The following is a 25,105-nucleotide window of genomic DNA, read 5'->3' as shown; positions in this document are numbered from 1 at the left end:
CATTACCCGCAGCAATTCGCCCATTCCCGTAAGAGTTCGAGCGTGATGCGCATCGGCACTGAAGGGATTATTGGCCAGTCTCACCTTAATCATATATGTGGTGTCTGTTCTTGCGGACATGTACGAAAGAACATAAAACACTTTGATCCTGCAGCCGTAGCGACTACAGGGTATTGATTTACATCTATGGGGAAAACTAGATTTTCTCGGGCACGCTGAGGCACAACTCAGGATTTTCATGGGATGTGTGGCTGTGCCATCCATGGAGATTGCTGTCAGGGCCCCAGGATATCTTTCTCACCAAGTCGCTGCTTCTGGAAGGTGGATGTTCTGCCGTGGTGCGTCTGGTTGTCATTATGTATGGCCTCTTCTTCATTGTCTCTCGGCCTTATAGGCTTGCAGACCATAAATCAATATCTTTGCTGTCAGCGTGTTCAGTGCCAAAGCTTCTCGATTCTTAATACTCCATGTGATCAAAAGTAACCTGACACCCCCCAAAACATACGTTTTTCATATTAAGTGCATTGTGCTGCCACCTACTGTCAGGTACTCCATATCAGCGACTACACATCGTGAGAGAGCAGAATGGGGCGCTCCACGGAACTCGCCGACTTCCAACGTGGTCAGATGATTGGGTGTCACTTGTGTCATACGCCTGTACGCGAGATTTCCACACTCCTAAACATCCCTAGGTCCACTGTTTCCGATGTGATAATGAAGTGGAAACGCGAAGAGACACGTACAGCACAAAAGCATACAGACTGACCTCGTCTGTTGACTGACAGAGACCGCCGACAATTGAAGAGGGCAGACATCTATCCAGACCATCACACAGGAATTTGAAACTGCATCAGTATCCACTGCAAGTACTGTGACAGTTAGGCGGGAGGTTAGAAAACTTGGACTTCTTAGTCAAGCGGCTGCTCATAAGCCACACATCACGCCGGTAAATGCCAAACGACACCTCGTTTGGTGTAAGGAGCGTAAATATTGGACGATTGAACAGTGGATAAGCGTTGTGTGGAGTGACGAATCGCGGTACACAATGTGGTGATCCGATGGCAGGTGTGGATATGACGAATGCCCGATGAACGTCATCTGCCAGCGTGTGTAGTGCCAACAGTAAAATTCGGAGGCTGTGGCGTTATGATGTGGTCGTGTTTTTCATGGAGGGGGCTTGCACCCCTTGTTGTTCTGCGTGGCACTATCACAGCACAGGCGTACATTGATGTTTTAAGCAGCTACTTGCTTCCCACTGTTGAAGAGCAATTCGTGGATGGCGATTGCATCTTTCAACACGATCGAGCACCTGTTCATAATGCATGGCCTGTGGCCGAGCGGTTAAACGACAATAAAATCCCTGTAATGGGCTGGCCTGCAAAGAGTCCTGACCTGGATCCTATAGAACGCCTTTGGGATGTTTTGGAACGTCGAATTCGTGCAGGGCCTTACCGACCGACATCGATAACTCTCCTCAGTGCGGCACTCCGTGAAGAATGGGCTGCCATTCCCCAAGAAGCCTTCCAGCACCTGATACAACTATGGCTGCGAGAGCGGAAGCTGTCATCTAGGCTAAGGGTGGGCCAACACTATATTGAAATCCAGCAATACCGATGGAGGGCGCCACGAACTTGCAAGTCATTTTCAACCAGGCGTCCGGATACTTTTGATCACATAGTGTATGTTTCAGAGTGCTGTATTACCAAACACATTCTTATCCTGGTCTGTAATGTCACGTCTTGTGGCACACTCCCGGACGATGTAATGTGGGTTGCGGATTTCTCCATATTCACAAGTGTCTGTAGTGTGTTGATGTATTTTCAGAAAGTAGCTGGGATATGGTCCATGCCCCACTACGTAGTATGTAGCTTCCTTGATTGGTGGAGAGTACTTCTGGATCTTTCTTGTAAGTCAGGAAGGAACTGATAAGTTCTCCTCCCTTTTTCTGCCCTGTCCCAGATTCCTTGCTATTCTCTATAAATGCGTGGCTTTATCTCCTTATTCGATGTGACTCTTGTGGCCAGTATCCCTTTTTGCGCCTCGGTGTAGATGTAGCAAGCGTAGTATCACCAGCATCGTCACAGCCGGTGTTGTTCCACACGAGCCTGTCAGACCAGGAGCACACTTCTCCGTGTTCGCCGTAGAGCCTGCGCTGTCCTTATCTCTTTGACTCTATGGGACCAAATAATCGACCTGTAGCCCATAGCAGAGATTAAGATTGCGTTGTGGTACTTTCTTATTGCAGTTACAGGCAGCTGAAAGTATCTTGGTCAATTGCTGCTATTTTGTCCAGGGTTTTAATGCCAGTCTGATAAAAGCTTTCTACATGTGCACGGAAGTTTTCAATTTCGCCGATGTTTATATCAAGATACCTGTATACTTCTTTTCTTTTCACACGGTGGTCATTTATTCTGATTGTGGGCTTTCTCGATCTTGATGATGTTCCTTTTAATATATATTAACTGTTTCGTGTGTTGCTGTCATTATTTTGTTCTCTACGCACCAAGAGCTTTCCTACTATTTCACTCTAATTTAGCCTTTGTGTTGACAGAAACGTAGGTGATGTAGCCTCCAGTGTTTGACACGCACTGAAGCTGACTAAGTATTGCCTCTAGGTCAAACTCCCATGATCCTAGACTACAAACAGAGTCCTGCGGGCAGTCGTTGATGACATTTTTCACTATCTACTTCGCAGGACGTTCCAACTGCACCTGCCTCTCTGCGCAGTAATCTCATAGGATGATGTAGAGACATCTAGAGTTGTCTGTCTGGTTCAGTCTTTTGAACAGGATAAGCCACCATAAATTTATAAACGCCCCAGTGATATCAGCCATTATGTAGATAGCGTACTTGTCTTCTGAAGCGTTCACACTATATGTTGCGTGATTTACCGTATCGTCAATGGATTTCCTTTTCCTGAAACTGTACTGCCGGGAGGGGGGGGGGGGGGGTGGTAAGACTCAGGGGAGGGGGAGGCTCATGACTATTACCTGTCTGTGATCTCTCAGGCTATAACACAGAAGCTTTTACTGTCCTTTGGCATCTCTAAATATGCGTTAACGTGTCCTCTTTGTTCAATTTACGGCCACTGTGGCCAAGCGGTTCTAGGCGCTTCAGTCCGGAACGGCGCTGCTGCTACGGTCGCAGGTTGGAATCCTGCCTCGGGCATGGATGTGTGTGATGTCCTTAGGTTAGTTAGGTTTAATTAGTTCTGAGTCTAGGGGACTGATGACCGCAGATGTTAAGTCCCATAGTGCTTAGAGCCATTTGAACCATTTTTGTTCAATTAAGTGTACAATATAACCTTATGTTTCAAATGTTTAAAAAGAGTTCAAAACCAAGAGCCAAGTAAAATTAAGAAACTACACACTTTGTTGCAGAAAGTGGATCGTGGTAACCGAGTCCATCGCATATATGTCTGGGAAGCTTCACAAGGAGTTCCGGTATCGACGAGAGTATGCTGACATGGCGGAACGCACACTGACGCGTGTGAGGCGAGCTGCCGCCCAAAAAGCGGGCTCCCATTATTCTAAGGTAAACCATGCCATAACCACTGTGTAAATAAGCGGCGCATAAGCAACGGCTATCAACACAACGTTGTGGGAGCTCATTTGTTTCAACTGGAGTATCGAGCATACTGGGTGTAAACGATAACTATTCACAACGTACCACAATGGTGTAGAGCAAGTCGAGATGCACGGTTCTATTTAGGACACTTGTAATTTACCTTGCCGAGAGTCCACAACAACACTGTCCTCGGGTTGGTAAGACGTGCCATAGCCTGTTCGTGATAAATCGACCGTTCATGGGAGGTTGTCATTGCAGATGTGCAAATCCGTCACACCTCGCGGTTTTTCAACATTCCACTAACTTTGCGTCTTCAGAGATGTCCCTTTGCTGCAGTAGAAGCGCTGGTCGTGGTCCCATATAGAAGTGGCTGACGTAGTGCTGTAATGGTGATATTTGAAGGAAATCCTTAACTACCTGAACTGCGGAAAAGAGGACACAGTTTGACTTTCTTTAAGCAATGCCATTTAATGATTCCTGTGGTTATTCACATCCCAGTTCTCCATATACTTAATATGTAGTATAACATTAGGTATCACTTCCAGTCTCCCAATGTAAGCGAATTACACTTTAAGTACTTTCCACATTTTAATTACTTCCAACACACTTAACGCGACAGCACGATTGATCGGCCCGCGGCTTTTAATGGTATTTTTAACAACTGGCGAGAGTTACCATGGACACATCAGTTTACTGCGGTCGCGGCTCTCCGACTGCTTCTTTTCATGCAACAGTTAACATTACTGTCGAGAGCCATCACGGATACGCCCGTTTTCTGTGGTCCCCAATCTCCGACTGCCTCTACCAGCATGATATGCGAGTAGAGATAACACTTTGGATTGCAAAAGGTAGAATAATTCTGATTTTCAGGTATGTTGTATGTATTACATATCTCGTGAAAATCCAAGTTTTAGACCTTCTCCCCTTTGTGCCTTATTCGCCATCTTGAAAAAACTGCTACGAAATGGCCCTTTTTTCAGTTTTTCTCAGTAACTCGCTTTCACTGTATTTTAGACAGAAATACGCCAGTATCAGTGTCAAAGAGCGTCAGATTTTCTGCGAGTTGAAAAATTCAGAACAGCTACTGAGATAAGAGGCTGTGAAAATCTGCTAGAATGTCACGAAAAAGCAAAAAGTTAGATAACTTTCTTAAATGCAGTTTTGTGCACAATGCGTAATAATCAGTTTTGTAGAGGATTTAATTCCCGTCGAGATCCATACAAAATATTTGTAATTACCCCCTATACACGCTGAGAAATGTTGCATTAATAATTTTAGTGAAAGTGGACTCATAACTGAAAATACTATCCTCAGCCAAAAACAGTATTCTTGAATGTAATACCGTCTTTAAGCCATTATTGTACGCAATATGTACATGTAATGTATGTATGAGATTCATGTAATTTCTGGGAAATAAATATTTTTGAAGAAAAAAACACAAATTTCCAACACTTTTACGTATATTTCAATAAAATATAGTTTAAAAATAGATCTTGAAATTTATTTTAATGCTATATTCAAAGTTTTAAGTTAAAAATCTATTAATTTCTGTTGTTTTGGCTCAAATATGGTTGATGTATACAATTCACCACTTCGATCAATAGGCAGTTTAACATCTAACTCGCCTTCTTTGATACTGAATTCCGCCTCTAGTGCATTACCATGTGATTCCAGTCTACAATCAACACATGCAATGGAGCATTGAAGTCCTGCTTCTTGCAGCTGTATTTGTTGTCACAAGTCTTTTCGCATTGGCATGAAATCATGGCCAGCAATGGCTGTGGAGCTGGTTCTTTATTCACTGGCACTGGAGTTAGACCACTAACATCCTTCTTTCAGCCCCACTTGAGGGCGTCTTTTTCATACCCCACCCACGTTTGAAAGAGATGGATAAGTTCTATATGCATGATACTGATCTGCATCTCTTATTGGAAGTAGTCGTGCCAAATCCAATTTGGTGTTGGTTGCAGGTTCATCGCAACTCATCTGCGGAAGTGTCCAAGACACCTCCCTAAGGTGTCGCAAGGTTTTCAGTTGCGTCCACGATCTATTCTTTTACTGCAGCTGTATCTCTGAAAGCTTCAGATTCAAGTGTGGTGCAAAACTTAGTTTTCCCCTGCCAAAAGAGAGTGGAGGTGGTTAGACAACCACTTATTGCATGGAGAAATACAATGTAGCTCTTCAGGCGTTCCCGGCGATCTAAAGACATCTTGGGTTGTCGGGTGTTCTGCCGGATATCAGCGTCGTACTTGCACGATATTTCGGTCACGTAGCTTGTAACCTTCATCAGGTGCGACCTGAGACTGCTCCTCAAGTGGACCTGGTCCAGTATTTATGCCTATGGCCTTCCCCCTCCACCAACGGCTGCAGGCGCTTCCTCTGTGGTCCGCGCCCATTCCCTGCGACCTGCTGGAGCGTTGCTGCTCCGTTTTCCGTCCGCTGCTGTTCTAGGTGTTCCCTCTGCGGTCCGCGCCCACCAACCCCGCTCCTGGGGGTTTCATCTACGGTCTGGGGTACCAAGCGTTCCCCCTGCGGTCCGCGCCCGCTCACCACGACCTGTTGGAGCGTTGCCGCCCCGTTTTTCGTCCGCTGCGGCTCTGGATGTTCCCTCTGCGGTCCGCGCCCACCAGTCCAACTTCTGGGTGTTCCATCTTCGGTCTGGTGCGCCTGGCAGTCCGTCAGGGGCTCGTTTTCCATCTCCATGTCTCTGGTTCTTCTGTTTGTGTAGTGTTGCAGCTGGCCCCGTTGCTCCTTTAACAATTCCAGAGCCGGATCCCAGGCTCTGCTTAGCTGGTACCCTGTGTCATGGTTCATAAGATCGTCAGCCATTTTAATTTCTATCGATTCTCTTACAACACTGTCCCAAAACCTGGGTGTTTGTGCTAGAATCCTGGTATCCTCATACTTCATGGCATGATCTAGTTCTAGACAGTGTTCGGCAATGGCTGACTTAGTCACCTGTCTTAATCTAGTGTGCCTCTGATGTTCTTTGCACCTGATCTCCACAGTTCTTGTCGTCTGGCCAATGTAGGACCTGCCACATTGACAAGGTATATTGTAAATCCCTGGTTTTCGTAACCCCAGGTCGTCCTTGACACTCCCCAGCAGTCCCCCAATCTTGTTGGATGGACAGAAAACACACTTGATATTGTGTTTACGGAGGATCCTACTGATTCTGGCAGAAATAGAGCCAGCATAGGGCAGATACGCCACCTTCTTTGTTTCATCTTGGTCTTCTTCAGGAACCTGTGGTATAGTGGCTGGTTGGAGTGCCCTCTCAATTTGTCTGTCCGTGTATCCATTCTTGGAGAAAACTGTTTTGAGACGTTCTATCTCTATAGGTAGATTCTCTTGGTCTGACAGGGCACGTGCTCTGTGGACCAAAGTCTTCAGAACCCCATTCTTCTGTGCAGGGTGGTGACAGCTGCTGGCCAGCAGATATAAATCAGTGTGTGTTGGTTTTCGGTACACACAGTGGCCAATTGATCCATCTGCTTTCCTCTGGACTAGTACATCCAGAAATGGCAGCTGGCCATTCTTCTCCAGTTCCATGGTGAACTTGATATTAGGGTAGCATGAGTTAAGATGTTCAAGAAACTCATTGAGCCTGTCCATCCCATGTGGCCAGATCAAGAAGGTGTCATCCACATACCTAAAGAAGCATGTGGGTTTAAATGTGGCTGTCTCCAATGCCTTCTCCTCAAAACTCTCCATAAACATGTTAGCAACCACAGGGGACAGTGGGCTGCCCATAGCTACACCTTCAGTTTGCTCGTAATATTGGTTTCTGTACAGGAAATACGTGGATGTCAGTGTATGACTGAACAGGTCCAACAGAGAACCGTCAAATTTCTCTGCAATCAGTTCTAGTGAGTCCTTCAGTGGGACCCTGGTGAACAGCGATACCACATCAAAACTAACCATGATGTCCGAATCTGTGATGTGCAGTTGCCTGAGGCGTTGCAGGAAATCTTCTGAGTTGCGGATGTGGTGAATACATTTGCCCACATATGGAGACAGGAGACCTTTCAAGTACTTGGCTGTTGTGTACGTAGGTGCCCCAATATTACTGACAATTGGACGTAGGGGCACGTCCTCCTTGTGTATTTTAGGCAGACCATACAGTCTAGGTGGCACTGGCAACAATGATTATTACGCAGTGTGCACAAAATTGCATTAAGAAAGTTATTAAGTCGAAGCCAGTTATGTATCTAGCTTTTTGCGTTTTCTTTATATTTTTGCAGATCTTCACGGCCTCGTATCTCAGTAGCTATCACGTATTTTCTAACATGTTGTGTACGACACTTGCAGGAAATTTGACGATTGATAAAGTGAATACTGGCATATTTCTGCCTAAAATGCACTGAAGCGAGTTACTGAGGAAAACTGGAAAAAAGTGCTATTTTTTTAAGGTGGCGGATAATGCACAAGGTGGGATTGATCTAAAAGTTGGATCTTTCGCGATATGGGTAATACAGCATATACAAAATACCTGAAAATCAAAATGACTCCGCCTTTTGCAACACAAACCCTTTTTTAGAGCTGTCTCTACTGGGCTATGACCTTCGGGCTTGCTGAAACAAAGGAGCCTCCGTGTCACTTGTTTCAGCCAATCCCGAGCCACAGAGGTTTAGTTTTATGCATATACGCTGATGCGCCAAAGAAACTGGTATAGGCATGCGTATTCAAATACAGAGATACGTGGACAGGCAGAATACGGCGCTGCGGTTTCCAACGCCTGTATAAGACAACGAGTGGCTGGCGCAGTTGTTAGATCGGTTATTACTGCTACAATGGCAGAATATAAAGATTTAAGTGAGTTTGAACTTGACGCTATAGTCGGCGCACGAGCGGTGGGACACAGCATCTTCGAAAATGGTTCAAATGGCTCTAAGCACTATGGGACTTAACATCTGAGGTGATCAGTCTCCTAGACTTAGAACTACTTAAACCTAACTAACTTAAGGACACCACACACATCCATGCCCGAGGCAGGATTCGAACCTGCGACTGTAGCAGCAGCGCGGTTCCGGACTGAAGCGCCTAGAACCGCTCGGCCACAGCGGCAGGCTATAGCATCTCCGAGGTAGCGATGAAGTGGGGATTTTCCTGTGCGATCATTTAACGAGTCTACGGTGAATATCAGGAATCCAGTAAAACATCAAACCTCCGACGTCGCTGCGACCGGAAAAGGATACTGCAAGAAAAGGACCAATGACAACTGAAAAGAATCGTTCAACGTGCATATGCGCAACCCTTCCGCAAATTGCTGCAGATTTCAGCGCTGGGCTATTTACAAGTGTCAGAGTAGGAACTATTCAACGAAACATCATCGGTAGGGGCTTTTGGAGCCGAAGGCCCATTCGTGTACCCTTGACGACTACACGACACAAAGCTTTACACTTCGCCTGGGCCCGTCAACACCGACATTTGACTGTTGATGACAGGAAACATGTTGCCTGGTCGCACGAGTCTCGTTTCAAATTGTATCGAGCGGATGGACGTGTACGGGTATGGAGACATCCTCATGAATCCATGGACCCTGCATGTCAGCAGGGGACTGTTCAAGCTGGTGGGGGCTTTGAAATGGTGTGGGGCGTGTTCAGTTGGAGTGATATGGGACCCCTGATACGTCTAGATACGACTCTGACAAGTGACACGTACGTAAGCATCCTGCCTGATCACCTGCATCCGTTCATGTCCATTGTGCATTCCGACGGACTTGGGCAACTCCAGCAGGTCAATGCGACACCGCATACGTCCAAAATTGCTACACAGTGTCTCCAGGAACATTCTTTTGAGTTTAAACACTTACACTGACCACCAAACTCCCCAGATATGAACATTATTGAGCATAACTGGGATGTCTTGCAACGTGCTGTTCAGAAGAGATCTCCAACCCCTCGAACTCTTACGGATTTATGCACAGCCCTGCAGGATTCATGGTGTCAGTTCCCTGCAGCACTACTTCAGACATTAGTCGCGTCCATGCCACGTCGTGTTGCGGCACTTCTGCGTGCTCGCGGGCCCCTACACTATATTGCGCAGGTGTACCAGTTTCCTTGGCTCTTCAGTATATATATACTTATATATTTGGGTCTAGCTCAGCCAGTCACAAGTTTCTGACAAGGGTGGCGCCATGACGTCAGGCTACGTGTCCCAAGTCCACGCTGGAATCTCCACGTTATTCTGACATCATGTAGTTCTTCTATGCAGACAACAGGCTTTGCGTCGTAGTGCAGAATTTTATGGAGTTTCAGATACTTGTTGCCTAACATAAATGTTATATTCTCCTCCTTAATTGTTTATCAAAATAGGAAATTCTCGGAGTCAATGACAAATTTGAAAAACCCGAGACTGGAGGTGGAAACTTTCATGCTAGTCTGTATTCCTTTCAATTCTGGACAGGCCTCAAACCTAAACCGAATTTATTACTAATAGTGTTTCTGTACTATTTACATTATATTTAATTTGATAATTTGATTACTTTAATTTCCGGCAGTATTTCTCCTCTAACAGTATCATGGAGTTTGAATGACTCGTACTGGAATATTTGAATCTTAATCGTGAAATTCAACCCACAGAGTTGCGTGTTTGTAATTTAGCACATTCTGTCTCTGTTCACATTTATCAATAGTAGTCGTTTTTGCCGTAGTACTCACTCATTTATGGTAATTTAACATGTTTCAGAGCCTTGCTGTCTTTACACTTCACTACACATTGTTGACGGAAAGCTGCGGTTGGTTATTTGCCGCCGAGAAACCTCACTTAGGAGATTCTTCCCTCGACCTTTGCTTCATTTTTAAGCCAGGTTTCCTCCGTCTTCTACTCTCCCTCCTCTCATACATCAATAAGGTATTACATGAAACACACAGTTTTTATTAATTAGTAACAAGTAATTGCTTTCTAACCCTGTAAGAGAAATACGTAATCATTAATATTATTCAAATGGATGCACCATTACCGCTATTAACAGTGTCCTTATACGATATTACATTTAAGTGTCATTAACCTTTCATCTCTTGTCTCTCCGGCTATGAGGCTAACAGTGCGCACCTCAACAGCGCAGGGTGCGCTATATGGAGACAGGGCATCGATCATCGCTTGACCCCACGTATCGGAGGATAATTGGGCCGTTCGCATGGTAAAGGACATTACTTCACTTTTTGGTCAACACTCGAATGTGTTTCTCTTTGTCAATTTACACTTATGTTTTTAAGTACAATATTAGCCTCTTTTTTATTGCATTCGCAGCAACGCCATGCTTACAATGCGTTACTCTTTATCTTATTTCGGTGTTTATTCCTGTGGAATGCAAGTGTCCTATCTCAGTCTGAAAGAATTCGTTTCTTACACTACCAACAGTATTCAGTGCCTATTCTTTCGTTATTATGACGTTCACATACTCTTGTCCCCCTGCTTTTAGTACATAATTCGGTACTTACTGAGTGATTGTGTCTCGTTTCTCACCACAAAGGCAACAGTTATTATGTTATGAGCTATGAGCCCTCATCATTTTGGTATTTTGTTCCATGCTACCGCATTCTCACGTTTTTATTCGTGTTGTTATTACGCTGCCTCATGATTATTTGCATAGCTCCTGATATCTTCCAGCATATCTACCTTAAGAAGTTTCTACATCTACTTCTACATCTACATGGCTACTCTGCAAATCATACTTAAGTTCCTGGCAGTGGGTTCATCGAACCACCTTCACATTAATTCTCTATCATACCACTCTCGAACAGCGCGCGGAAAAAAAGAACACCTATATCTTTCCGCGCGAGCTCTGATTTCTCTTATTTTATTATGATGATCGTGTCTCCCTATGTAGGTCAGCGTCAACAAAATAATTTGGTATTCGGATAAGAAAGTTGGTGCTTGAAATTTCGCGAGAAGATCTACATCTACATCTACATCCTTACTCCGCAAGCCACCTGACGGTGTGTGGCGGAGGGTACCTTGAGTACCTCTATCGGTTCTCCCTTCTATTCCATTCTCGTATTGTTCATGGAAAGAAGGATTGTCGGTATGCCTCTGTGTGGGCTCTAATCTCTCTGATTTTATCCTCATGGTCTCTTCGCGAGATATACGTAGGAGGGAGCAATATACTGCTTGACTCTTCGGTGAAGGTATATTCTCGAAACTTTGACAAAAGCCCGTACCGAGCTACTGAGCGTCTCTCCTGCAGAGTCTTCCACTGGAGTTTATCTATCATCTCCGTAACGCTTTCGCGATTACTAAATGATCCTGTAACGAAGCGCGCTGCTCTCCGTTGGATCTTCTCTATATCTTCTATCAACCCTATCTGGTACGGATCCCACACTGCTGAGCAGTATTCGAGCAGTGGGCGAACAAGCGTACTGTAACCTACTTCCTTTGTTTTCGGATTGCATTTCCGTAGGATTCTTCCAATGAATCTCAGTCTGGCATCTGCTTTACCGACGATCAACATTATATGATCATTCCATTTTAAATCACTCCTAATGCGTACTCCCAGATAATTTATGGTATTAACTGCTTCCAGTTGCTGACCTGCTATTTTGTAGCTAAATGATAAAGGATCTATCTTTCTGTGTATTCGCAGCACATTACACTTGTCTACATTGAGATTCAATTGCCATTCCCTGCACCATGCGTCAATTCGCTGCAGATCCTCCTGCATTTCAGTACAATTTTCCATTGTTACAACCTCTCGATACACCACAGCATCATCCGCAAAAAGTCTCAGTGAACTTCCGATGTCATCCACAGGGTCATTTATGTATATTGTGAATAGCAACGGTCCTATGACACTCCCCTGCGGCACACCTGAAATCACTCTTACTTCGGAAGACTTCTCTCCATTGAGAATGACATGCTGCGTCCTGTTATCTAGGAACTCCTCAATCCAATCACACAATTGGTCTGATAGTCCATATGCTCTTACTTTGTTCATTAAACGACAGTGGGGAACTGTATCGAACGCCTTGCGGAAGTCAAGAAACACGGCATCTACCTGGGAACCCGTAGCTATGGCCCTCTGAGTCTCGTGGACGAATAGCGCGAGCTGGGTTTCACATGACCGTCTTTTTCGAAACCCATGCTGATTCCTACAGAGTAGATTTCTAGTCTCCAGAAAAGTCATTATACTCGAACACAATACGTGTTCCAAAATTCTACAACTGATCGACGTTAGAGATATAGGTCTATAGTTCTGCACATCTGCTCGACGTCCCTTCTTGAAAACGGGGATGACCTGTGCCCTTTTACAATCCTTTGGAACGCTACGCTCTTCTAGAGACCTACGGTACACCGCTGCAAGAAGGGGGGCAAGTTCCTTCGCGTACTATGTGTAAAATTGAACTGGTATCCCATCAGGTCCAGAGGCCTTTCCTCTTTTGAGCTATTTTAATTGTTTCTCTATCCCTCTGTCGTCTATTTCGATATCTACCATTTTGTCATCTGTGCGACAATCTAGAGAAGGAACTACAGTGCAATCTTCCTCTGTGAAACAACTTTGGAAAAAGACATTTAGTATTTCGGCCTTTAGTCTGTCATCCTCTGTTTCAGTACCATTTTGGTCATTAGGATTTTCTGCCAAGTCAGTACATAGAACTTTACTTTCGAATGCATTGAACGCCTCTCGCATAGCCCTCCTCACGCTACATTTCGCTTCGCGTAATTTTTGTTTGTCTGCAAGGCTTTGGCTATGTTTATGTTTGCTGTGAAGTTCCCTTTGCTTCCGCAGCAGTTTTCTAACTCGGTTGTTGTACCACGGTGACTCTTTTCCATCTCTTACGATCTTGCTTGGCACATACTCATCTAACGCATTATGTACGACGGTTTTGAACTTTGTCCACTGATCCTCAACACTATCTGTACTTGAGACAAAACTTTTGTGTTGAGCCAACAGGTACTCTGAAATCTGCTTTTTGTCACTTTTTCTAAACAGAAAAATCTTCCTACCCTTTTTAATATTCCTATTTACGGCTGAAATCATCGATGCCGTAACCGCTTTATGATCGCTGATTCCCTATTCTGCGTTAACTTTTTCAAATAGTTCGGGTCTGTTTGTCACCAGAAGGTCTAATATGTTATCGCGACGAGTCGGTTCTCTGTTTAACTGCTCAAGGTAGTTTTCAGATAAAGCACTTAAAAAAAATTTCACTGGATTCCCGCCGTAACGAAAAAGCCTTTGGTTTAATGATTCGGATCCCAAATCCTGCATCATGTCCGGGACATCCTCTCCTTTACTTCTCGATGATACAAAACATGCTGCCCTTCTTTAGACTTTATCAATTTATTTTGTTGATTTATCTGGTAAGGATCCTACACCGCGCAGCATTACTCCAAAAGAGGAAGGACAAGCGTAGTGTAGGCAATGTCTTTAATAGTGTTATTGCATCTTCTAAGTATTCTGTCAATAAAACGCAGTCTTTGGCTCACCTTCCGCCCAACATTTACTGTGTCTTCTTTTCAGCTTAAGTTGTTCGTAATTGTAATTCCTGGCTGTTTAGTTGAATTTACGGCCTTTTGATTTGATTGAATTCTCACGTAACCGAAGTTTAACGTATTCCTTTTAGCACTCTTATGGATGACCTCACACTTTTCATTATTTGGGGTCAATTGCCAATTTTCGCACTTAACAGATATCTTTTCTAAATCGTTTTGCAATTTGATTTGATCTTCTGACGACTATACTGGACGATAAACGACAGCGTCATGTTAACAACCAAGGACGGCAGCTCAGATCGTCTTCTGAATCGCTTCTACAGAGAAGGAACAGCAAAGGGATTATAACACTACCTTGGGGAACGCCAGAAATCACTTCTGTTTTATTTGATGACTTTCCGTCAGTTACTATGAACTGTGTCCTCTCTGACAGGAAATCACGAATCCAGTGGCATAACTGAGACTATATTCCATAAGCACGCAATTTGATTACAAGCTGCTTGTGAGGTACGGTGTCAAAAGGCTTCTGGAAAACTAGAAACACGGAATCAATTTGAACTCCCTTGTCGATAGCACTCAGCACTTCGTTTTTTACTCACTTCTTACGGCGGAACTGCTTCATCTGCTAAAATTTCTTACTAAAGGGAACACCTTATCTGGTAACCTACACAATGAATTCGTTTTAAATCAGTGTGGCCAGTACTGGTTGCCTTCATTATTTAACCTCCTCTACCTTAATAATCTGTTGGGCACTATATGTTACCTACAATATTTCCTTTTCTCTCACTTTTTTCGGTCCTTTAATGATTTGAGCTGTCTGCTACAGCAAGTTCCCTGTCAGAAACTATCTTTTTCGACTTATCAGCCCTGTGGCGCACATGCCCAGTTTAGTGACAGCTGTTAATGCCACTATCTTGGTGTTTTCAAACAGTCCTGAGGATGCAGACGCACGCAGGGCACATCACCAGCAAGGAGTGTCCACTGGAGTAGATGGCGCGCATTTGCAGACTCAGAACTGATTGAAAACTCCAAAGAAGTGATATTGACAGCTGTCACTACACTGGGCATGTGCGCGACAGGGTTATGGCAAGTATTGTTTTATACGTGTTACTCACTTCCTTGTTGACTTATAATCCTCATGTCTACAGTGTTTACTTTTTGTACGCTCATGCAACTCTTAGATGTATGTCATGTCTGAATAGAGTAATAATGAATTCATATTTGTTGACATTATGTAAGATGGTTAGATATTTCGTATGTTTTTTGTGATAACTCCTACCCAAACATGTGACTACCATTACAAGCACTGCACCTATTATGAATTGTAAAGTCCCCAAACTACCATAAATATTACGCTACCTCAAACTGGCCTATAAAAATACCATCTAAGCTACATGCAAGCGTGTAGTGCGAGATTTCTAATATTCTCTAGCTTTCTTTGCGAAAACTACTAGTCCTCGATAAAAAATGAGTGGGACCTTTTTGTAGGAAATTTAAAGTAGATTAGTTTTGTACTGGGATAGGTTTTCGAGAGAGGACGCTTTTTTCGACTTAGAGAAAAACGTACTAAAGCTGCCTTGAAACTCATCCCCACATTCACACACCACTGGTCAGGATTTTAAACACGTTGTTGAAGCCACCGACAAAAATTTGCATCTGCATGAATTATTTCCCATATTCGAACCTTTTTGGTGTTCACTGACTAGGTTCTTATGGCACCATCTTAGTCGGATACTTCATTAACATATTTAATTTAAACTGTACCGGAAGGGCAATTAAAGAATAAACTTGTTTAAACGTTATACAAAAAGTAATTAAGTTTATAATTTGATCAAAACTCAACTATCACAAGCACAATAGTCTCGTAAGCCAGATAAAAGACGATTAAACCGTTATTTTCATGCTTTTAAAATTCACAAAACTGTGAGATTAAATTTACACAAACGTCTGTTTTGGAGTTTGTGCAAGACTAAGCTGATCGCGTAAAAGCCCCAGTCAATGAAGACAAAAAAGAACGGATATGCGGAATAATTCGTGCAGTCGCAAATTTTGTAAAGTGGTAAGTGGTAAGAAGGAGATCAATGAACAATATACTAAAATTGCTGACCGGGTGTAAAGGGGGGGTAGTGGGCGAGTGTGGTGGGGTCGGGGTGCGTTCGATGGTCACTTTTGTTCGTGTTTCTTGAATAACTGAAAAACCCCTGCACAAAATTAACCTAAATTCCCTACAAAAACATCCTATTCATTATTTTTCTCTATGACTAATAGTTTGCGCAAAGAGAGCTAGAATACAGGTTGTTACAAAAAGGTACGGCCAAACTTACAGGAAACATTCCTCACACACAAATAAAGAAAAGATGTTATATGGACATGTGTCCGGAAACGCTTAATTTCCATGTTAGAGCTCATTTTAGTTTCGTCAGTATGTACTGTACTTCCTCGATTCACCGCCAGTTGGCCCAATTGAAGGAAGGTAATGTTGACTTCGGTGCTTGTGCTGACATGCGACTCATTGCTCTACAGTACTAGCGTCAAGCACATCAGTACGCAGCATCAACAGGTTAGTGTTCATCACGAACGTGGTTTTGCCGTCAGTGCAATGTTTACAAATGCGGAGTTGGCAGATACCCATTTGATGTATGGATTAGCACGGGGCAATAGCCGTGGTGCGGTACGTTTGTATCGAGACAGATTTCCAGAACGAAGGTGTCCCGACAGGAAGACGTTCGAAGCGATTGATCGGCGTCTTAGGGAGCACGGAACATTCCAGCCTATGACTCGCGACTGGGGAAGACCTAGAACGACGAGGACACCTGCAATGGACGAGGCAATTCTTCGTGCAGTTGACGATAACCCTAATGTCAGCGTCAGAGAAGTTGCTGCTGTACAAGGTAACGTTGACCATGTTACTGTATGGAGAGTGCTACGGGAGAGCCAGTTGTTTACGTATCGTGTACGGCGTGTGCAGGCACTATCAGCAGCTGATTGGCCTCCACAGGTACACTTCTGCGAATGGTTCATCCAACAATGTGTCAATCCTCATTTCAGTGCAAATGTTCTCTTTACGGATGAGGCTTCATTCCAACGTGATCAAATTGTAAATTTTCACAATCGACATGTGTGGGCTGACGAGAATCCGCACGCAATTGTGCAATCACGTCATCAACACAGATTTTCTGTGAACGTTTGGGCAGGCATTGTTGGTGATGTCTTGATTGGGCCCCATGTTCTTCAACCCACGCTCAATGGAGCACGTTATCATGATTCCATACGGGATACTCTACCTGTGCTGCTAGAACATGTGCCTTTACAAGTACGACACAACATGTGATTCATGCACGATGGATCTCCTGCACATTTCAGTCGAAGTGTTCGTACGCTACTCAACAACAGATTCGGTGACCGAAGTATTGGTAGAGGCGGACCAATTCCATGGCCTCCACGCTCTGCTGACCTCAACCCTCTTGACTTTCATTTATGGGTGCATTTGAAAGCTCTTGTCTACGCAACCCCGGTACCAAATGTAGAGACTCTTCGTGCTCGTATTGTGGACGGCTGTGATACAATACGCCATTCTCCAGGGCTGCATCAGCGCATCAGGCATTCCATGCGACGGAGGGTGGCTGCATGTATCCGCGCTAACGGAGGACATTTTGAACATTTCCTGTAACAAAGTGTTTGAAGTCACTAAAAAATGGCTCTGAGCACTATGGGACTTAACATCTGTGGTCATCAGTCCCCTAGAACTTAGAACTACTTAAACCTAACTAACCTAAGGACATCACACACATCCATGCCCGAGGCAGGATTCGAACCTGCGACCGTAGCAGTCCCGCGGTTCCGGACTGAGCGCCTGAACCACTAGACCACCGCGGCCGGCATTGAAGTCACTCTGGTACGTTCTGTTGCTGTGTGTTTCCATTCCATGATTAATGTGATTTGAAGAGAAGTAATAAAATGAGTTCTAACATGGAAAGTAAGCGTTTCCGGACACATGTCCACATAACATATTTTCTTTCTTTGTGTTTGAGGAATGTTTTCTGAAAGTTTGGCCTTACCTTTTTGTAACACCCTGTATACTGAAAATCTCGCGCGACGCGCATGCACTATAGCATGGCGGTGTTTGTAGGCCAGTTTGAGGTAGTTTCTCTACTTGGTAGATCACTGGTATTCCATATCATATTGTTTGTTTCGACCTCCTCTTCACCATTGTGGTTCGTTGCAAACAGTTATCATTTACACCCTGCATAGCCCTTCGTGTCATCCCCAAATCTATTATAACCAATAAACCCCAATTCTTTAAAGAATTGGACTTTCATGTAGAGCTTCAAACTTCTGATTAATTCATAAATGAGTTAAGAGTGTCGTATCTTACTCAGTCTCCAGGCTGAGACTTCAGCTTCGAAGTGATGAACCCATATTTCGTCGTCTGTGACGATGTTTGAAAAAAAAAAAAATTGTCACGATCAGCCTCGTAACGCGCAAGAAATCCGTGCAGATGGTCCTTCGTTGCTCTTGATGGCCTTTTGTTGGGCGGCAAGGAAGCGGCCGGCTGACTGGCACGCGGGACATGGACAGGTTTGCGCGACCTTATTGCTGTGATAAGACGCCTCGCCCAGTGACTCACCGTGCTTTTGTTCACTGTCAGTTCTCCGTAGGCACTCCGTAAGCGTCTGTGAACATCTACGATGCTCTGGTTTTGCGAGAAAAGTAAATGACAGCGCTCTGCTTGGAACACTCCTCCAGAGACCATTGTGAAGGCTACGTATAGCACCGCCACCTGTCGAAACTTCACGAAATGTGCTATAGGGGCTGCAGTCGGGAATATTCCAAGGTCTCCCACAGCAAATGTCGCATTTTTTTTCAACTGAAATTGGACGAGAAAAAAGTGTTGCATTACTTTTTGGACTCCCCTCGTCGTGCATAACGGATTCCGGAAGTGTTGAGAAGTACACAAAGACCTGATGATGACGTCTACACATGAGAGAACTTTTCGATGATGCAGACACAGCGAAGATAAAATATTCAGACGGGGTATTTATTTGAAGCATACAGAGGAGAGCCACGGGCAGCCAAAGCAGAGTATCTGCATTAAATCAACTTCACCATCATAATCATCAGCAACAACATCTTCACCGTCATCAGCCATCTCTACATCTACATTTGTCATTCACTGCTGTATAATGACCTTTTCTAAGCTTTTTACTCATTACGTTCTTCAGCTATGCGCATCCATGCTGATCCTGAATGTATTCTGTCGTTTGCTCAGCTCCGAATAAGTTGTTGCCACGGTCAGCTTACTAGGGTGCTTCTATTTCTCCAAGAATGCGTTACCAAGGACGTTTTGTTCTGTGCCTCCTGACTACGTCATACGATACGAGAAATATTTTCTGTCCTTGGTGTTACTGCATTGATAAACAGCTAGATGTTTTGCAACCGGAACACAAACACATACTCACTAAGTGTGGAACGGAAATAAGGGGATTTGACTGGCTGACTCTCGTTGCAATCAGAACGTATACAGCAGTACAGAATATATTTAGGAATATTTGGATATTACACGTCAAATTCAAGTGAGAATGTAAACAATACTTTAAATGGGTGTACTGTACAGAATATCTGACACCGAAATATGACTAAAGCTCAAATTGATACATGTTATATCTTTGTGTTAAACATAAATAGTTACTGAAAATAGGAGTGGTGTATTCATGGAAAATCCTAAGAATCGTGCAACAATTGAGGTATACAAGGAACATGCACAGAAATAGTTTCGGCTACATTTACTACCAACGGTTGACTGAAGTTTTTATTCACCTACTGCACTAACGGTGAATTTTGATAAACTTGAATTAAATAATAATTAGGTTCTCCAGATAAGTTGTAATTGGAGATCATAAGCGGTAGACAAGATAAACCTCTGAAACTGTCTACAGCAGCTATTTCGCAAAGAAGCTGTCATTGAAAAACGTCAGTTTTTAACGTTATTGAGGTCGTTCAGACCGAAGTTCGATCAGTAATATTGGCACATTCGTACCAACAATGATGACCAGCACACTAAAAACTACAACAATAAGCACCGAACTTTATTCGTGACACATACCACACCAGCAGGGGTCTCTTTATGTCGGAAACATGAGACTAGAAACATTTAAGTCCACCACGGCACGTGCAAAGGAACTATGGCTGAACATAAGAAATTATTTGACGTATTAAAGAGGTATACATCCAATAGAATAGTTAACTGTGCCATGCTTCCCCACGCTTTCTTCGAAATACAAACAGTGTTAACAAAAAGTTTCAAGAAACATCACCTGTAGCACAACATATAAAGAGAGTGAAAGAGTACATAGGCAAATACCACTTGAACAATTTGGCTACCAGAAGAGAAAAATCAAAAGCCTGGTATCGTTGCAACATCGTATTGCATGACCTGTCTCACACCCTAGGAAACTTCGGTAACGTGTTGAGGATTTCAATGGTCCAAAAAAAAAAATCAGTTGTTAATAGCAATTTAATCTTCACTCGTCCCTTCACAAAAAAAGGAACGTTATGATTATCTAGTTGGAAGTAGATCCTGGGTCCCGGCAGATTTCATGTCAGATGCCATATGGAATATGCAAATGAATGAGTACCACTGATAATGACGTTTTCTCGTAGGCCCCTTGGGAAATGTAAATCATTGTGATTGTTGGTCACACCCATCTACAGTATGATAACAGTATTTCTCTAGAGGACTACTGTTCAGCATCACTCACTTTTATCTGTGAAAAAATAAAAAGAAACATGATCTCAAGAAACCAAATTACATTTACAGTTACAATCGATCTACAGTAAGCTAAGAGCTGAATATAAGAAAACTGATTACGTGTTTCTCGCCATGACGATAGTTTTCAAGTCAGTATGGCATTAACGACTTGTTTACAATATTGGTTCATATGGGATATCGGAGGAAAAATGATAGCATCGAGCACAAATGAGGCGAATATGCTCCTGTTTAAAAGACTCTGACCGAAAAGTGGGGTGGCAGCTGCCTTCTTCTACTGTCCTCAGCACCTTTAAAAGCTTCCCAAAAATTTTGACGTACGAGCATATTCGCGCTCTTTTTAACATGTAACTCATCTCAGACTCCCACAAAGTCCCCTAGCTGCAATTCACTTACGCCCACTAGTGCATCGCTTCCACTCCCGCTTGCTCTTTCTCACTCATTCATTCAGCCCAGCTCATTGTCTTTATCTCATTGTGTCTATCTGTTCAGAGTCTCCGGTCTCACAGCCACAGTCTCCTTCGTTCTGTCCTACTGCAATGTCTCCTCACATTGTTACTGTCTCCCTCTTGCTCTCTCTTACTGCTATTACCTCATTTATTCCTTCCCGCTGCTGCCGTATCTCCTCTCTCTCTCTCTCTCTCTCTCTCTCTCTCTCTCTCTTTTCCTCGTTGTCACTGTCATAGACTCTGTATTTCACTATCACTACCTCTCACCAACTTCCACTTTTTCCTTCCCTTTATTCTACTATCATCAATACTGCCTTCACTGTTTTCCTAGCACTGTTCTGTCACTGTCAACTATGTTCCACTGCCTGTATGTCCCTCTCCTTGTCTCTCACTGGCTCTGTCTCCTCCGCTATTTCCGCAATGTAACCACCGTCTACTATATACCAGTATTTATTACTTCTTCGTCTCTATCCCACTGCCACTATCTCCTTCTCTCTCAGCATAAAAAAGCTTGCATATGTTTGTGTGCCAAAATTGTTTGGAAAATTTTTAAAGATGCTGAGGAACGTATAATGAGGCAGTTGGTCCCAGGCAGTTGTCTCCCAGAACTTTCAAGTCAGCATCTTTTAACCAGGAGCATATTCGCCTTTTCTGTACTCCAATAAGAACATTTTTCCTCTGGTTCCCTTCCTTTCCCTGCCACAGCATGGTATGTTACTCATATGAAAAGAACTTTAAGGGTCAGTAAAATTTTGACAGTTTACTTATGTGAAATTGTTTCAATACACCTCAGACCGGATTTTACATGCACAAAAATTTTGCGTGTGCTTCAGTACTACTATGGTGTCCCCAAACCTTTATGGTGATAATGAAAACGCTTTACAGCATGTTTCCCCGTCCTACTTCACTTTATGAATTACGTTTTCGCCTCACACCAGATTCTACGTGCATATTTCACGTGTACAAGGAGAGTAATTTTGAACCTCTGTATCTCGGAAACGAATAAAGATATCACGAAAAATTTCGAGATTGTTCGAGGTTTGCATCTTAAGCTTATATACCGTAAAAATTACATCCATTTTCTGTGCATAGCCGTCTTGGAAGCTGGGGATCGGTTATGGTATCCGAAAACTACGTTTTTGGGATTTTTTACAATAACGACAAAGATTTTTGAAAATGGGGAGATGGCATATCTAGTAAATGCCTCGGTAATATAAAGTTAAAATTCGAGCATTTTGTTGCTGTTATTTAGTACTTTGATTTCATCTCACACCGGATTTTACGTACGTATTTTAGGTGTATATGTAAGATAAATTTGAACCTCCGTATTTCGGAAACAGGTAAAGATATCAAGAAAATTTTCAAGGCTGTTTGAGATAGTAATAAATCGTAAAAATTTCAGCCATGTGCTGTGTATAGTTGTCTTACGGTCCGCGGCTCGGTTTTGGAGTGAAAAATAGTAAAAAAAACCAATGGTTTGAATTTTCTAAGGAACCGCTCATGAACTCACGGTGCCTTCATAAGCTGCTTAAGACCAACCGTTTAACTCATCAAATACAAAAAGAACCAACCAATTTTCTCCATTCACTTAAGTAAGAGGATGTTTGTAATATTAATGCTTTGATCCTGTACTGTATGATAGTGACGCTAAGAGGATCCTTCCGTTGAGTATAAAAATCGCCCCTTGCCCAACGGCTATCTCGAACGCTTGACCCCACCTTTATTTCACCAATACAACCCGACGTATGAGCCTCGGAAGAATCCAGTTTTCATGCGCGACTTTTTGGAACAAATTGGAAGTGCACACTGTTGCATGCGTAACGATTCGCCATATTTGAGGCTAGACTGAGGACTTCCTGACAGACGGGAAGTAAAATATCTTCCTGGTTGGAGGATTATCCAAACAGTGAGAAGTAATTTCCTGAAACATGCAGTTATCTATGGAGCGTCAGTTTAGGAAATACTGTAAAATTATGTAGTCGAAATATCGCAGAGGTGCAAAGATTAGTTGCTAAGTGTAACTGCAGAGATGTGTATACTTTTGTTCTTTACTAAATGCAAATCTACAGTCCAGGTAACTATACAATTAATAGATAACAGGTATTTGTCATGTGGCATGGAAAAAACTGGGTATATCAGCGCTTGTGGCATGACATGGAGTCATCAAGAAGGTCCAGTCGAAAATAACGTTTCATTATTAATGAGCTACTGTCTACAAATCAAATTACTTGTTTTGTACAATCAGTAGTGGGATATTGACAATGCACATTGGATGAATATCACGTGTGTTTGTCATTAACACGTCTAGCACGGAGCTGATTTTACTGGGCTCTCCGTCGAGGCGGCAAACACACGAGCCGGCGACCACCTCACGTAAGTCGAGTTAAAGCAGTGGTCGTCAAACTGTGGCCCGCGGAACGCATGCCGCTCGAATTCAGTATTCGTGCTGCCCGCGGTTGTCAGCCGCGTTTTATTAACAATACGCACGTAACAACTAACAGCTGAAATTCTTAAGAGTAAACACTGTGGTGACAAAAGTAATCGGATACCTTCTAACACCGTGTCGGACCCTCATAGTTGGAAGTCCACTTGAGGAATGTTGATACATGCTGCCTCTATAGCAATCCGTAACTGCAAAAGTGTTGGCGGTGCTGGATTTTGTGCACGCACTGACCTCTCGATTATATCCCGTCAATGTGCGATAGGATACATGTCGGGAGATATGGGTGGCCAAGCCATTCGTTCGAAATCTCCAGAATGTTCTTCAAACCATTCCCGAATAATTGCGGCCTGTGACACGGCACATTGCCATCCTTAAAGATTCCATCGTTCTTTGTGAACATGAAGTCCATGATTGTAGTCGAACATATCCAGTGAACCAAGTGCTTAGATTAGTTAGGTTTAAGTAGTTCTAAGTTCTAGGGGATTGATGACCTAAGATGTTAAGTCCCATAGCGCTCAGAGCCATTTGAACCATTACGGAGCCAACACCAGCTTGCTAAGTACCTTGTTGACAAATTGGGTCCATGTTTTCATGCGGTTTGCGCTACACGCGAATCCCACCATCAGCACTTGTCAACTGAAATCGAACTCATCTGAGTAGGCCGCGGTTTTCCAGTTCCAACAGATGTGGTCAAGAGTCCAGGAGAGGCGCTGCAGGCGATTTCGTGCTGTTAGCAAAGGCATTCGCGTCGGTCGTCCGCTGCCGCAGCCCGTTGTACGCCAGATCTCGGCGCATTGTCCTAACGGATACGTTCGTCGTACGTCCCACACTGATTTCTGCAGTTATTTCACACAGTGTTGCTTGCCTATTAACTCTGACAACTCTGCGCAAACGCCGCTGCTCTCGGTCGTTAAGTGAAGGCCGTCGGTCACAGCGTAGTCCCTGGTGAGAGGTAATGCCTGAAATGTGGTATTCTCGGCACACAGTGTGGATCGCGTTATATTGAATTCCCGAATGATTTCCTAAATGGAATGTCCCTATGCTTCTAGTTCCAACTACCATTCCGCATTCAAAATCTGTTAAATCCCGTCGTGCGGCCATAATCACGTCGGAAACCTTTTCACGTTAGCCACGTGAGAACAAATGACAGCTCTGGCAGTGCACTGCCATATTATACCTTGTGTACGCCATACTGTCGCCATCTGTATGCGTGCAATCACTATCTCATGACTTTGTCACCTCACTGTAATATTATTGCTCAGTAGTAAACAGAAATACTTACAGAGACTGTAATATTTTAAGATGTGGTGAATTTTAATTGACGTTCGCTAATTCGGCCACGAGCTGCTGTTGAATTTTTACCACAGGGGCAGAGGGGTCGGTAGCGCGTACACTGCGGGGTTTGAGGGTGTGACAGGAAGATAGTTTATTTCTTCCAGTAATGAC

General features: G+C 43.6%; 1 protein-coding gene across 1 annotated transcript in view; it reads left to right on the top strand.

Annotated features, from left to right (window-relative positions):
- The window catches only part of LOC124593996 (galactoside alpha-(1,2)-fucosyltransferase 2-like), a 131,545-nt gene that overhangs the window by 82,719 nt on the left and 23,721 nt on the right, over positions 1–25,105 (top strand). Inside the window, exon 4 of the mRNA XM_047132347.1 lies at positions 3,381–3,534. Coding sequence (XP_046988303.1) covers positions 3,381–3,534 — 154 coding nt within the window. The remainder of the gene's footprint in view (positions 1–3,380; positions 3,535–25,105) is intronic.

Source organism: Schistocerca americana, chromosome 2 (assembly GCF_021461395.2).
Source record: "Schistocerca americana isolate TAMUIC-IGC-003095 chromosome 2, iqSchAmer2.1, whole genome shotgun sequence".
Lineage (NCBI taxonomy): Eukaryota > Metazoa > Arthropoda > Insecta > Orthoptera > Acrididae > Schistocerca > Schistocerca americana.
This window is presented reverse-complemented; position numbering and strand designations above follow the sequence as displayed.